Below are 17,115 nucleotides of genomic sequence, written 5' to 3'. Positions count from 1 at the left end.
TTTGACGGTTTTTATGCCTCCACCAACGAAGTGGCCGGAGGCATTATGTTTTCGGGTCGTCCGTCCATCCGTCCGTCCTGTTTTGTTTTTGTCAATATCTCAAGAACCATGTGGTGGTTTTACATCAAACTTGGTATGAGGGTATATCCTGGGGGGATAATACTTTGTTTGGATTTTAGGGTCACGGGGTCAAAGGTCAAGTGAAAATGTTAAAATTTAACTTTTTTCTCCATATCTCACAAATATTTCAAGATACAGTCAACTTCGGATACCTCGACGTCGGATAAGCCGATATCACTTACCTCGGGGGCAAAATGAAAGTCCCGATTGTTCCTATGGAGTTTCCGTGTATTAAAATTCGCGTAGCTCGAAGAAATAACTCGAAGTTCGGTTACCTCGAAGTGAAATCTACTGTCCCAATCTTAATTAACTTATTGTTTTTCCCAGCATGTAGCTCGAATCGAATTGCAACATCACTCAGCATCTCCGATTTTTAAGCGCGCGTGGACAGCGAAGAAGATATGTCACAAATCTTTTAACACTTGACTGTAAATATTCCCGACCAGAAACAATCGCGCGCCCAAAGAAATACCCGGTATACACAACTGACAAGAAAAATCCCCAACACCTACCTACATTGAACATACGTACACGGTATGCACATAGCACCCTTGCCAATGGAGTGCTTACGATAGCACTACGCTCTGCCCATCATCTTCTTTTCTTTAACCACTGTGTTTTAATTCTTGATCATGATAGTCGTACCGCGCGCGTAGATTTCTAAACCGTCATGGCGCACCTGCGTAGGTGTTGGGTGTTGACAGTTATAATCATCTTTGGCATTAATCACGGTCCACTGTCCAAACATCAATCCCCTGCGTAGTGCCTTTTTTTTTACTTTTTTTTCGCCTTTCATGAAGTATGTTTCATTTATTCTTCCCCGAGAACGCAAGCACTGATTTTTTTTTTTTTTTTTTTCAGCAATGCGATTATGAAAATATTGTGGAATATGATGTGGAAGTATAGGCCGAGCATAATAAAAAAAATAGAATAGACAAGGCTCCACACTAACTTTTATCGGGCCACCAGCAGTATCACTGATTTTTATTTTTTGGTGGTCGAATTTACTCGAAATTAAAATTAGAAAATCCAATCATCTTATTTTGTGTTTTAAGATTTAGCAAATAGGCGTATAGATTATTATAAAAGTTGATGCCTAAAAATTAAGGAGGTCAGAACTTACGTTTGAAATGAAAAAGTGGGAGCATTTGCCGACGTCTGTTAGCATCCGACATTTGTTTTAGCATTGTAAAGAGCCGAAAGTTACCGTTATTCATTTCTTATTGTAAAAGCAATCATCCAACATTTATTAGTCTGTTAGCACCTTACGGAGCCGAATATTACCTTTAATAATTTTTAAATGTAAAAGCAAATAACCGACATTCATTTTAGCATCTTACAGAGCTGAATGCTATCCTTATCCATTTCCAAACGTGAAAGCAAACATCCGCTATTTGTTTCAGCATCTAACTGAGTGGATTAATACCGTTAATAATTTCCAAATGTAAAAGCAACAATCTGTCATTTATTTTTGCATCGTACGAAGCAGAATATTACCGTTATTAATTTCAAACATACGACATTTATTTTATCATCGTACGGAGCCGAATTTTACTGCTGTCCACTTCCGAAAGTGAAATGAATCATCTGTCAATAATTATTATTTTATCATTGTACGGAGCCGAATGCTACTGTTTTTCATTTTTGATCGTCGAAGCTGACATCAGACGTTTATTTTACCATCAAGCGTAGCTGAATATTACCATTATTCATTTCGAAATGTAATAGCAAATATCCAATACTTTTTTAGCATCATAATTATGGGGCAGAATATTACTGCTATTCACTTTCAAACATGCCAAACGTAAAAGCAATCATTCGAGATGTATTTTAGCATCTTCCGGAGCTGAATGTTATTGCCATTTACTTTCGATCGTAAAAGCAACCATCCAGCATTTATTTTATCATCGTAAGGAGTTGAATGTTATTGTTACTCATTTCCGAACGTCAAAGCAAACATCAAACATTAATTTTACTATTGAACGCAGCTGAATGTTACTGTTATTCATTTCGAAATTTAAAAGCAAACATCAGTTATTTTAGCATTGTATGGAGCAGAATGTTACTGGAACTTCCGAACATAAAAGCGATCATCTGACATTTATTTCAGCATCTTCCGGAGCCGAATGTTATTGCTATTTGCTTTCGAAAGTATAAGGAAACATCCGACACTTATCTAACCATCGTACGGAGTTGAATATTGTTTTTCATTTCCGAACGTCAAAGCAAATATTCAACATTTATTTCACCGTCTTCCGGAGCCGAATGTTGTCCTTAATCATTTCCGAACGCAAAATCAAATATCTGACATTAGTTTTAGCACCATACGGAGCTGAGTCTTATCGTTTTTCATTTCCAAAAGTATGAGCAAACATCCGACATTTATTTTAGTATCTTACGTAGCCGATTGTTACCGCTGTTCATTTTCAAAAGTAAAGGCAAACATCCGACTTTTTTGGTGGCGCGATAGGGCCATCAAAATCTTTATTTCTGAAATTCTGATTTCAATTCCGATTTTCATTCAATTCATTCATATAAAATATCGATTCAATTCCAATCTTGACAAGCATGCAAACAATCGGTAGGCACTATAACAGATACCATGTTGAACATCGATAAACGTCGGATAAGTCGAAGAAAATTCGACGTACGTACGCGTACCTCGAATTTCGCGTACCTCGAATTTCACGTACCTCGAACCATTTTCTTCAGTCCCGAAGAATTCGAGGTATCCGAAGTTGACTGTATATCATCATGGAACTTAATATATATGCATGTACTGACTGACAGTGATCATTTAGGGTATTTATAGGTCATGGGTCAAAGGTCAGGGGGTCAAAGGTCGAGGTCAACTCATCAAATTGTCATTATTTCCCTCTCATCTATGCAATGCCTGTAGAATTTTTCCTTGAAACTTAGTGTATGCATGTATTACCCAATACAGATTCTCTTGAAAGTTTCTTGTCAAAAGGTCAAAGGTCAAGAGAAAGTGCTAAATTTCACTTCTTCTTTAAACTTATAAAAGGGTCAAAAGTTGGGTACAAATCCCTAAATACCTGCACTCTTATTAGACAGTATAGCCATTCATCCAAATAAACCTAGTTCAAGGAAAGTGAACATTCAGTGCATTTGTGACAAACCTGTCATTTTTAATATTTTGTCAGTTATGTGAAACTGTCATCACACATTGTCAAGACATTGTGCTATAGGCCTATTTGGAGAACCATGCATTATGGCGGAGGCATACCAGTCGTCATAGCAACATTTCTAGTTTTTTAATGATTTTATTAGAAGTATTATGAATATGTACAAACCGGGAAGCAAGAGCACATGTATTTTGAGAGATGGGTGCTATAGTAAACTGCTTTAAGTGCATTCAGTGTTTCCTGGAGTTCCCCCGACAGTCTCATGGTCGTGAGCCAAAAGTGGTCAGGAAAGTAGATTTGACTAAATCTTGTCTCACATCTTTGCCTATTAGTGGGGCAGATATGTGAAAAAGACGCTCACATCCAGCAGAAAGTATGAAATTGTGCATATGGAGGTATTTTGGGGCACTGATTTCAAAAATTGCCGGATCCAAGAGATCTGGCCACAGGGTCGGCCACCATTTTGAATTCCGATATGGCCGCCATCAAAAATCCCTATCTTCAGTTCTGAATGACATAAGCCATTGAAATTTGATATATAAAAGCATGGTGATATGATGACATCAATAACAGACTTATTTGAAATGTCTGACAACCTGCGCATTTGTAACTGACTGAGTGTGCGCTGCTGTATTTACATTGTGATGTCAGTGAAAGGTGCATTATGCTTCATTTTTGCTGCACTTTTTGGCATGCCCGAGAATGTTAGTCGTGATGTTTGTCTTCGCAGCTATATTGGAATTCAAAATAGCGGACACTGCGTTTGCCAGACACATCACATATTAGTCCATTTTTTAAACTCAGTACTTTAAAATACTTGTTTGCACCCAATTTCAGCGTCACTCACCACTTAGAACTCGAGAACATTTCATCGAGGCGGCCATATTGGAATTCAAAATGGCGGCCATTCGATGTTTGTCAGACACTTCAAATCAATCTGTCATCAAATTCAATGTGTCGAAACGCTCGTGTACCAAATTTTGGTGCCACAGGTCATTCAGAACTGAAGATAGGGATCTTTAAATTTGTTTTGTGATGGAGGCCATATTGAAATTCAAAATGGCGGCCAACCCCGTGGTCAGATCTCTTGGATCCGGCAATTTTTGAAATCAGCGCCCCAAAATACCCCTACATGCAAATTTTCATACTTTCCACCGGATGTGAGCATCTCGACCAATTTTTGCTATATATCTGCCCCACTATATGGTTTCAATGATTTCAGCCCTGAGTTGAGATGCAAATCAAAAATGAAAGGCACAATGTCATCAATAATGCACTGAGATATTTTACAGCATATCCTAGTAGTGATTACACAGAAAACAGAAATGTCTTCATTTTAGAAAATTGTATTTCAGCAGCAATAAAAAAAAATAGAAGCCTCATGATGTACAATTCAAAACTGACTTACCGGGTATACTGTATTTCTTTTGTAGAGCAGTACATGTATAAAACGTGCATCTCCCTATGAATTAGAAAACCTTGTTCAAGAAGTATAACATAAGGAGAATTCTTCAACTGGACAGTGTACAAGTACTTGTATAGTGCTAGCTTTTAGGGATACATGTATACACACAAGAAAAAAAAAATACATGTGTACATGGTATTAAAAAATCACTGAAAATGTGTATCTTTGAAATGGACAAAATCAAGAAAAGAGATACATACATTTCTTTCAGGTAGTCCCTTCTGTAAGATATGAACTGCTCACTCTAAATAACTAGGATGTGAATGTGCTTTCATTTTAAAGAAATACAAGCTGGACATACTATAGAAAATGAACATGAGTTCTATCATGGCAATGGCAGTAAAAATGTAAGCCAAACTCTGTCCACAGATCAACTCTACATTTCAAATACAGTGTACATGCATTTTTTTTTCTTTCTTATCACAGCATAACCAGCCCTGACTGGAATTCCCAACATGGTATGTACAATGATACAGTGTACATGTACTAATTTGTTGAATTGCCAAAGAACCATATAATAATGATGCATAGTTTCACTGCTATGAGGCAATGAGTGCAAATTCTCGACCCAAATTGATTCTGGCAGGCATTTAGTGACCTCTGGAGCAGATTGGAGGGTCACTGCATCTCTGTTGGGATTAACACTGGTCTAGGATTTGAACTGTGACCCGAGTAATAAATCAGTCGGTATATAAAATTTGAAAAAATCTGGAGCGCATTTACACATACATGTTGTTTACCACCGTATGATTATAACAAGTCGACTTGGTCCAATCTCTATCATAGTGTTCAAGTTGTGATTGGGAAAAATTTCTTTGTTCACACTTCATGCCTTTTCTCGTATTATATAGCCAGAAGACAAATTCAGCACAGTTGTTGAAGGTTATATTGAACACATTGCTTTCAATTATCACAAGTCATTTGCAGATAATAGTTTCATTAAACTTACCAATACAGGCTGTACATGTGTACAGGCATGGTCACATATCACTTACAGTAAGGCACACGGTACTTACAATATATTGTCTTATTTCTGTATTACGAGGCAGACTGTATCATAAAAAAAAAAAAAATGCAATTTAAAGCTTGCAGCTGCCTGTGTATATACAACACCAATGACACATGCTGTAACTCTCTCTTTTCATGATTTTTTGTTAGATACATACATACGTGTACATACTGGTAACCGACACCCAACTTTTTCAACAATATTCGGGTTGAGCTGTAGATAAACATCAGTTCACATCAAACTATCCCTGAAACAACAATGCTATTCCAAGTGCTGTTATTACCAAAGGCACAAGACAATAATGTTACCTGTATCAGCAACTCAATATTACACTGCATTCAGCAATCTCATTTAACACTCTATATAGAAAAGCACAGCATTCTGCATGTCTGTGTATAGGATTCTTTTACACACAATGCCAGTAGCCTACTGTTACATGTAAAAGTGTTTGTATAATATGACTTTGTAACATAATTATAATGTGTTCAATCTATGGAAACCCATGGTGACTATGTCAGTGTTAGGCCCTGCAAATTCCCCTTTAGCTACTGTAAATGCTACCATCACTAATCATCTCACCAAAGACAAAACAAAGCAATAGAAATAGACCAGACCTGTATCGAGTCGCTGTTTTCAACCAAAATACCATATGTCCAATAAGTTTAATCGATATGGTCCAAGAGCTTAAGTGTGAACATATCATCTGCTCAACTTGCTTGAAAATTACAAAGTGATTAGGTCATTCCCCCCCCCAAAAAAAAAAAAAAATATCGGAAGACAATGATCACATCAATCCATCACATCAATCCATTGAGGCATAAACGACGTCCCCTAGCTTGATGGCCCCAGTCGACTCCACAGCCAGGTTAACTCCAAAAAGTGGGGAAGAGCCGTGCGATTTCTTGTCTGGGCTGTCGGGTGGAGCCATCCTTATCCTATGCAAGTGACCAACATCAAAAAGGGGGAAACGGCACAATGCAAAGTGATGAGAGATGCCACAGATCACGACGGCATAAACCACGCAACGACCCGATTCGAAAGTAAACAAAAGTTTTTAGTGGAATTCCATACCATTTTCAAACTGACTTTGACAAATGTAATTTGAGTTTGATGAAATTGCTACAATTCTGTGTTGCCCGATTTATTTAGACATCAACGGCTACCTGAGCATGGGTTAGGCTTGCTACTTGTTGCCACTGTAGCACCTGACATCATCATACTACTGTATACGCCATATATTTCGCGAGTCTAAATTTTCGCATATCGGGACTTTCCGATAATTTCGCGAGTGGTTAAATTCGCGATTGTGGAGTCCTGTACTGAATGGGGAAATTTATACGCATACGTCACATTCATATCGGCATTAGAGTCAATATTTTTACATGTTTTTAATTTCGCAAATAGCAGCTGACTCGCGAAAATAAAAACCTCGCGAAATATTCGGCACATACAGTATCTATATATCTTTTTAAAGGGGATGGCTAGTAACTGATCAGTGGGAATCAGTGGGAATGCTGGAGGATGATTGTTCCAATCCTTGTGGGATTCATTCAAGAGTACATCATATATCTACTGTTGTGTGAAAATTATTTGCTTCAGAATGGTCTCCTATTCAAGTAATGTGCAGTTTAATGTTTCCAGGTTAGCGTGCCTGGTCAGTGACGGGGCATTAATCTGCACATTACTTGAATATGAGACCGTTCTGAAGCAAATAATTTTCACCCAACAGTAGATATATAATGTACTCTTAAATGAATCCCACAAGGATTGGAACAATCATCCCTCAGCATTCCCACTGATCGGTTACTAGCCATCCCCTTTAAGATGCAATGATGATGACAATAAACTGTGATGATGAGGATGACAAAAAATGATAATGATAATAATGAATGTGATGAAAATGATAATGTATATATTCAAGAGATAGCTTCTTTAGAGTTAGCATTTGTCTGTCATTACACACTGTTCAATTATTTCACGCAATGTTTTCTAGTTGAAGCTACTCAATGGCTCATGACTTTCAGTCACAAGAATTGAATATGAACTCGAACATCGTCTGACACTTCACTGTTTAAGGAAAAAAAAAGAATCTATGAGAGAAGAAGCACATAAAGGAAAAAAATACATGTCTTGAACAAAGACACTTTTAGAGTGTACTCATTGATCATGCATTCGAAAAGGTAATATATAACACTGAAACAATTAATGCCTACATCACAATGCAGGTGGTAGAATTTGTGTCAACCACACAACAAGATCTCACCATATTACACTGCATACTTTGTATAATGTACATACTTCTTGAGTGTGGCCAGTGGGTCCCCATTCTGTATGAATTTTCCTTTGTCCTGGTCCACAGTGGTCAGCATACACCTAAGGTGAAGAAGCACATTGTTCAGGACAATTCTTTTATTGGATGACCCTGTCCGTCGTTACTTTTAAAGAATGAGACCAAGAGATACACACAAATATAAATCTCTCATTCATGAGAGAGTTTTAAATCATATGAAGATCTTACTGACAAAAATACATGTAGTACTTATCGGTGGATATACATACATGTACAATATGGGAATTCAGCAATTGCAGGAAAATTGGTTGATATCAGTGAAGTTCACAGAAAATTGAACAATCTATTGAAAAGGCAGGCATTGTACAGTTTTAAGTGCATCTCTGCTGGATAGGAAGCCAGAACAGTTTGTGATATCCTGTCTTCGTAAATTCCGCATTCAGTTTGGTGGAATGACAACATCATCTTGCACACATATGCAACAGACTTTCATGTTTTCTTTGTGTGTGTGTGTTTTGTTTTTATGCCTCCGCAACGAAGTGGCCGGAGGCATTATGTTTTCGAATCGTCCGTCCGTCCGTCCGTCCGTCCCGTTTTGTTTTTGTTGATATCTCAAGAACTGTGTGGTGGTTTTACATCAAACTTGGTATGAGGGTATATCCTTGGGGGATAATACTTTGTGTGGATTTTAGGGTCACAGGGTCAAAGGTCAAAGGTTATTTTGTGAAAAAAAAATTGAAATTTCATGTTTTTCTCCATATCTCGCAAATGGTTCAAGGTATCTTCATGGAACTTAGTATATATGCTTGTACCGATGGGCAGTGATTATCTAGAGAAGTTGGGGGTCATGGGTCAAAGGTCAAGGTCAACTTCTCAAAATATCACTACTTTCCTCATATTTATGCAATGAATGAAAGTTTGTTTTTTTTTTTACTTGATGTATACATGTATTACCCAATATATATTCTGTGGGAGGTTTCTTGCCAAAAGGTCAAAGGTCAAATGAAAGTCTGAATTGCACTTTTTCCTCCATATCTCAAAAGTAACTCAAGGTATCATCATGAAACTTACATATTTATGCATGTTCAACCTAACAGTGATTCTCTTTGGAACTGTGAGGTCAAAGGTCAAAGGCCAGATTTAGATAATGCTATTTTCCCATTTGATACTGAAATTATACTTTTTCTCAATACCTTGAAAAATTACTCAATGCATAAACTTACAAAAGGGTCAAAAGTCAAGTAAAAATCATCAGTTCCCCAAATACCTGCACTCTGACATTTTAATCATTCATCCAATTGAACCTAGTTCTAGGAAAGTGAACATTCAGCACATTTGTGTCAAACCTGTCATTTTAATATTTTGCCAATTGTTTGAAACTGTCATCACACATTGTCAAGACATTGTACTATAGACCTATTAGGAGAACCATGCATTATGGCGGAGGCATATCAGTCGCCGTAGCGATATATCTTTTTTGTCTTTGTTTTTGTTTTTAAATACTGGACCAACCTGAAACAGACATTAATTCATGGACCACTTTTTAAGCTCTGCCAGCTACATTCATCTCATAACATACAAAAGTCTTGTGCCATGGAGGCATCTGGTTGGATTGGAAGAATGTTAGCTAATGGCTTTGTGTACCAAGGTTCGTGACAGTACATTCATCATCTTCTGATGCTTTACTCCCTGAGTTCCCATTTTTTCACCCAATCTTGAATTCAAGTCCATCTAGACCTTAAATTTACTTTCTTACAATGCAATTATTTTACAATGTCTTAACGGCAGTAAAAGAATTCATCTTCGCAGTCACTTTGATTCTATACTCAACACATATTTTAGTCCAACACACAAGCCACAGTCAAAATGGCAAAACTTCTCAAAGTTTAATTTCGAGAACCCTTTGCAAAGTTTGCTCGTCTCTTCACACTGGTGGCAAAGCTTCTTAAAATTTCAGTTCTCAATAAGTTCTTGAAGTTTAGAGTCGCTGGTGCCCATGCACAACAAAAAAGAAAGAGTGCACCGTATACAAGCTAATGACTGTCACATAAACAATACACATGCGTACATCTCAATGAGCGCATGCTTTGGAGGCACAAAGACAGGAAGAGAACTGATCATTTGACAAAGTTTGTAGAGTTTCAGCTACAAGTATTCAGCCTGCACAAACTTTTGACAAGATTTGCGGGGGTTCAGGAAACTTCCCTAATTTAACAGGAAGTTTTTGGAGAAGTTTGTGGTCACATTGGCAAGACTGTAAGAACTTAATATGAACCCTATTCCCATCGGGGGGGGGGGGGGGGGGGCATTTTGCCCCCCCCCCCTCGACGTTTCGCGTGATTATTCCGCAACGCGTGATGCTCTCACCGCAACATTTTATGACTTTTTTCTTTCAAGTATCGCGCAACTTTTGAGACCAAATTTGTCGCTCCCGGGCATACCGTTCTGAAGCCACACCCCTGTGAAAAAAATTTGTCGACCCAAAAATTGCTCAAAAACATGATTTTGTTTACAAATCCAATGTAAATTGTGTTTTTGCAATTAATTCATATAAAAATAAATATTTTTACTTTCAATGGCTGATAATGATTCATTTTAGCCTGATTATGCTTTAAAAAGTTTCTGCGACAAGTTTTGACAGAAAAAACAATAAAAACAAAAAGTAAAAAAACAAGGAAATACATAAGAAATTCAATAAACAATAAAATACATAAATAATTATGAAGCCGAATTTTTGCTTCAATATTATTGTTGAGGATATTGAAAAAGAATATGTACACCAAAAATTAGAAGTCTTGGAGCTTTATTTTTTGATTTATAGGCAAAAAAAATATATATATTTTTGCATAAATTAGCATAAATTAATATAAAATACATAAATTAACATTTGAAAAATCTAACGATACAGTCTTGTAGATTACATTGGCCTCTACCTTAGTGAAAATTTTCGTGAGGATCGCGCGATCCACGACCGAGATCTGAAGGGGGGGCCAAAAAGGCCCCCCCCCCGGTGGTTTCAAGTCCCTCAAAAAACCCGGTGGGATTAGGGTTAAACCTATTGGCCCGAATTCACGAAGGTGGTACAAATGAAACCATGGTTTAAACCACGGACAAAAACCATGGTGCGCCAAGTGTCGCACGGAATATTTCGTTACGAAATTGGTCATTTCGTCGACAAAATGACCGTTTCGTTAACAAAATTATTATTTCGTGGACGAAAGGTTCATTTAGTTACAAAATGTTGTCATTTCGTTACAAAATAATCATTTCATGGACGAAATGACCGATTTCGAAACGAAATATTCCATGCGACACTTGGCGCTCCGTGGTTTTTGTCCATGGTTTAAACCATGGTTTCATTTGTACCACCTTCGTGAATTCGGGCTATTGAGGATATTTAAAGCGGATTTTGTTATTACATGCATTTTCAATGGACACCTGCCTGAGTACGCTTGGGACTAGTCTTCAACGGGTCAAACTTCACAAAGTTTTGCCACTTTGACTGTCGCTGCTGTCATGCCATCATCCAACAAATCATCCTGCTCAATACCTACCTGTCACATTTGTGAGTTATCCTCATCAAGGCACTGTCTCCAATACGTACATACTTCCACTTATCCTGATTGAAGGAAGATAAGGAAAAGATTCAATGATTACGGAGAGTTTGCCTTTTAATTTGAGAATGTAACCTACAGCTGGGTACATTAACATTTCATTATTACATTCTTCTACGCAGGCACATGGTAATGTTGAGAAATGGCCAAATCCAAGAAATCTTACACTGACTGCACAAAGTAGAGGATTTGTCTCAAGTCAAGTGTGTAGTTTTTCTTTCTCCAAACACATCATGCACCCTCCATTAGGCAGACAGATTTATCTTAGTAACTTGCCTAAACTGGATTAATTTTTCATGGTTGCTATTGTAAAGATGTCACAAAGTAAAGTAGTCAAGTAGATATGGAGTTAGTTTCGTCCATTATTTTTCATATTAAGGATTTTTTTTTTTTTTTTACAGGTGAAAACTGCACTTTGCATCTGTAAATCTTCAGCAGTCCAAGCATGCAGGTCACATGATCAGAATCTAATTGTGACATTAAGGCAATTCAGAAAAAGAAACTGGAAATAGTACCTGTCATCATAGATGAAATAAAGACATAGTTTACACATCTGGTATATTGATGAGATTGTAATGACTTTACCACTACCAGCTAAATTTTCCCATGTAAACTGGACCTTGTCAGGGTTGGAATAAAGATTTCAAGGTTTGAAATTACAGGTCAAAGATTAGTGTGGATGAATATTCTATGGAAAGCTAGGGGTAAGCAAAACCATAAAATCCAGGCTCTATATCACACAGTGTATGCTGTGCACCAGCCAAAGACCACATTCACTAGGATCACAGACAAACACTATGCAGACATTTGGAATGTAAGAATTATCAAGAAAAATTGATAATACAACTATCTTGTCTGTGAATTCATCAGTGCAGAATCAAAGCACACTGCCATCGCATCAAAACCCATGGTTTTCAAGACTTCTTCTTTTTTTTTTTCTTTTTGGGGGGTCTCTTTTGTAATTAACACTCCAGGGATTTCTCATGCTCAACCTATGTTTGGTGTATACGGCACACTCATATATTGTATATTCAAGGTGTAACCCGTCTTTGAGTTTCTGGAAAAAAACTACAACAGATTTCCACCGAAATCTTGAATGTGTTTGGACACAAGCGGAAATATGTCTACTGCATGCATGTCTCATCACACATAACTTCCCAATTTTTCTTCCTTCCCTTTTCTACTTTGATTAGCAAAGAAATGGTTAAGGTGACAGACCAAAAATATGATACATATAGGTTGATTTTGCTGAATGGTCAATCAAATGTGTTTTCCATATCCATGATTATCATACATGGACGCGCAATATCAGCACTGCATTAGCTTCATAACATGGGGTTGACATACATCAGGTTTGGAAACCATTGCCAAGATTTTCTTGTGTCCTTTATGAGGTGCATCCCAAATTTGTTGTTGCCTTCCATGGTGGAAAAAAAAAGTGAGCCTTTTTTTCACGGAACTTTTAGTATTGTACTTCCTCATATCTGCAATTCACTCACCTCTTCATGAGCCGTTGCACACTGTACAACAATGTTCGGTCGGAAGTTGCGGATCGTAACAGGTTCATCGAGATGAGAGTTGAGCTGTTCGAGTGACTTTTCACCCAGGATGTTGACTTGGGATAGATCCTGGTAAACAGCCTGCACATTGTTTCACAAAAATATAAATAAACTCACTAAAAATAGATCCAGATATTCATTTTAGATTATGCCATTTCCATTTTAACAAATGCAAAGCATTCAAAACTGCAGCAAAATCTGCCATTATGACAGATTATCATGCAGTGGAAACAAAAACTTTAGCACACTACATGATCAAGGTGCTACATAAGCACTTGCCCAATTGCCAAGGGCAAGCGAAAGTCGAGCAAATGTTTTGGAACAATGAGAAAAATTGCTTGTCCGATATGGCCAAGCAAAAAGGTTTGAAGCCACCTCTTTTTCACTTTACCCCTTCAAACCCAAGAAGTCAACCACACAGAAGCCCACAGATAACTGTTTAGTAATACAGTACAACACATTATAATTCTATTTCAGCAACTTTCCACCACTTCCATGAAGAAATCCCAATACAAATGCAACACCATCAACACTTGATCGAACCAAGTTTGTTACTCTAATGTGTTGTTGAAGTGTTTGAATCAATGTGTGCATTCATTCAAATCAATGTGTTTCATCATGGAGCTTGTTTCTCATGGTTTTATCAAGCCCTTGAGTGATTTGTCTATATCATTTTCTTACATTTTTGAACTTTTATTTGGACAAGTAAAATCCATGTTCAGGCAAGTGTTCGCAACAATTTAAAAATCTGCTTGCCTGACCGGGCAAGTGGTTAAAAAAAAAAATTTTTAACAAAAGTTATGTAGCACCCTAAAGATATTGACAAAAATTTATAAAAAGAAGAAAATATCACTTTCAAAGTTAGAAAGAAACCACAACCACAACACTAATACAGTTGTAATGTAAACTAAGTCATATTACTTGATGTTGTGTTCCGACCAAACTTGAAGATAGTGGTTGAAATGACAAATTGGGTCCTGTCAAGCTTTAAAGCCACTATATTTATAACCCTTACTAATTTTGACAAATGTTTTAAATAATATAGGCGACAAGAGTCCCTATCATTACTATGTCAAATCGAGGTGCATCCCCACAGTAGCTCAAAGAATTTCATATTTTTCTGATTTCTTGTTAACTTTTTGTAATGCCCTGCAGTCATTATCATAAGATGCCACAACATGACCACAAGTTATATTATGTCTTCTTTTCACATGTAACAAGATTACAACTTCTTTCATTTAATAACCTGATGACACCCAGAATTTGGGCTTCTTGGGTTCAGCTTGCCCTCACCCTTTCATGGCTCTTGGCCTTGTGGCCCCACTTGGAGTCGTCAGAGAGCACCTTGCCACCAAGTCTGTCCAGGTGCCGCATCAGTCTGAAGCGAGGTTTACCTAGGTACTTGTTCAGCCACTGACTGGCTCCTGGTCCACAGTCCTCCCCCTTCAGTCCAAGTCTGAACACCCTGTTGATGAAAGCAGAGAAGCCAGGGTTGGAAATATTCAGTTATCAGCTCTTCAAAGGAGAATGAAATGAATTGGTATCATTTAACTTTGCACCATCACTAGAAAAACAAAGAGATAGATTACCTCTTTTACATTTTATAATGTAAAACGTAGAGTGACGGGGCGATCGTTAACGATCGCCCCGTCACTCTACAGGCATGCTAAACTGGAAATATTAAACTGCACATTACTTGAATATGAGGCCATTCTGAAGCAAATAATTTTCACACAACAATAGATATATAATGTACTCTTAAATGAATCCCATAAGGATTGGAACAATCATCCCCCAGTATTCTCACTGATTCCCACTGATCAGTTACTAGCCATCCCCTTTAAATTACATGTTACAATGCCACAAAGATAAACTTGCACCTGAGGATTTTTAGGTTAAAAGAAAATGCACTCTTTTTTTTTTCTTCTTTTTTTTTTTAAATCTGATGTCACAAGTCACCTCTTGTCCTATAATGTCTCATCTCCAGTGAACATGGTGAGGAAAAAAAAATGTTGTTCAGCTTACAAACCAGTACCCAGTTTACATACCTGACATCACCAATGGCTCCACCCTGCTCTGCCAGAGGTACCTGCAATGTAGGCATCCCTGGGGCATTAATGAGAAGGCTCCTCCTGTCCTCGGAGAGGGTCGGTACGATGAGGGCGATGGAAGGGTAGACTCTCTGTGATACTAACCTCCCCTCCTCATCAACAATGATGAAAGACCTGTGGTTTGAAAAATGGAATAGTGAGGACTTTGCCAAAAGTGCATTTTACACTTGAACTGCCTTTATTTTCTCTTGACATAACTAGACCGGTCTATATTCTGCAAGAGCTGTACATTGTATCAAAGTTGATTGAGTATGGAACAAACATTAAATCATGCAGCATTTACACAAATTCAAAATCATTTAGTTTCTATGTCATTGTGACTAATGTCAATGTTTGATGAAAAATGAGAAATACAAAATATTCCACATCATTTCATTTCATAACCTATTTTAGTGAAGCTTTCATTATTCTGCTGACGTAATTCTACTCTACAACTCTATCAAACTCAACTAAAATAAAGTGGAGTTGCAGCTATAATATGAAATTGCGATGCACTTAAATGTAAAAAACAAACAAAAACATGAGGAGGATCAAACCTGTCCAAGACACCATCACTGCTAATCCCTAGGGAGACACAGTCGGCCTCTGTGACCTCCAGCCCTCTGCATGACTTGATGGGATGCACAAAGATTCGAGAGACCACACCGACTGGAGCATACTGTCGCCGAGAACGACGAAACACGGCGTAGTAGAGAAGTCCAAACCCAACTACACCAGCCGCACACGCCGCCAGGCAGCCAAGAATCAAGTTGTTATTGCTGGACTCGGGCATGGTGACTCTCCTCAATGACAATAGGCAATCCTGTGAAATTCACATTTATAAATGAATTTTTAAAAACATGCATTGTATCAATGTGGTAACACTAACAATCCTCTTTTATTACATTCTTTCAAAGGAAAATACACCATGTAATTAAGAGCTGAGGTCACACTTTTAAACAAGTTGTAACGTTAACACTCACTAACTGAACTGCAGTGAAAAACAAGTGATAGGTCCTACTAACGTTACTAACGTTAGCAACTAATTAGCAGCCAAAATTGTACCGGGTATCACTCAGTAACAGCAAAATCCAGGGATAAATTCTTAAGTCTACAATCAATAGACTAATTTATGTTTAGATTGTGGTTGATAGTTAATTTGAGGTATTTATGATTGTATCTCTTTTGAGCTATTTATTATTACACACTGTTACACTAACATAGATAGTTAGTCACTACAGTAAATGCTGAACGTGTCCTGAGGCTGAGAGGATGAGAAGTTAGAAGGCCTTTTTAATTCTAACGTTAGTGTAAACGACTGCCTACCCCTTCGGCTTCGAGAAGGTATGAAACGTTCCTTGCAGAAAGACTTCCCTTGAACAGTGAGGCCTTCGTGCTTTGATACTTACACGAAACTGAAATCCTGCACAGCTCTCTACCCTTTGATAACTGTCATTTAGTACATCGATAACATCTGCATCGCGTACCCGGGGCCCACCCCGGTAGTGTCATACCCTTTCACCTTTCCGAGCGTGTGTGATTTCTCCAGGTGACCACCTTGCAGGCCGCACCTAGTAATGCCTCCCTACGCCTAACCCGCAGGTTCCGTGGCCGTCACGGTGGATCGCTGATCGGATCTTGAGCGAGCGAACAAGTGCACGAGTGCAGAAAGTATGGAATACCGTGTGTTACAAAACTCATTAAAACATCTGGATGAAAACAGAAAAAGAAAAGAAAAACAACTCTGGAATTGTGATGGGAGCACCCAGTTCGCAGGTTGAAATATTATAGGCCTATACGGGTGTTTTCTCAGGTTGCACAT

At 37.8% G+C, this 17,115-nt stretch overlaps 1 protein-coding gene across 1 annotated transcript; it reads right to left on the bottom strand.

Annotated features, from left to right (window-relative positions):
• Positions 1-4,874: 4,874 nt before the first annotated feature.
• Positions 4,875-16,854, bottom strand: LOC140235142 (mitochondrial amidoxime reducing component 2-like). Its single transcript, XM_072315182.1, has 8 exons — positions 16,703-16,854; positions 15,851-16,116; positions 15,252-15,428; positions 14,497-14,668; positions 13,144-13,284; positions 11,585-11,649; positions 8,039-8,113; positions 4,875-6,675 (listed from the first exon to the last, which is right to left on the bottom strand). Exons 2-8 carry the CDS (start codon positions 16,084-16,086, stop codon positions 6,543-6,545), a joined length of 999 nt encoding a protein of 332 aa, XP_072171283.1. The 5' UTR covers positions 16,087-16,116; positions 16,703-16,854; the 3' UTR covers positions 4,875-6,542.
• Positions 16,855-17,115: the final 261 nt, after the last annotated feature.

The sequence above is a fragment of the Diadema setosum genome, chromosome 1 (assembly GCF_964275005.1).
Source record: "Diadema setosum chromosome 1, eeDiaSeto1, whole genome shotgun sequence".
NCBI classification, from domain to species: Eukaryota; Metazoa; Echinodermata; class Echinoidea; order Diadematoida; family Diadematidae; genus Diadema; species Diadema setosum.
This window is presented reverse-complemented; position numbering and strand designations above follow the sequence as displayed.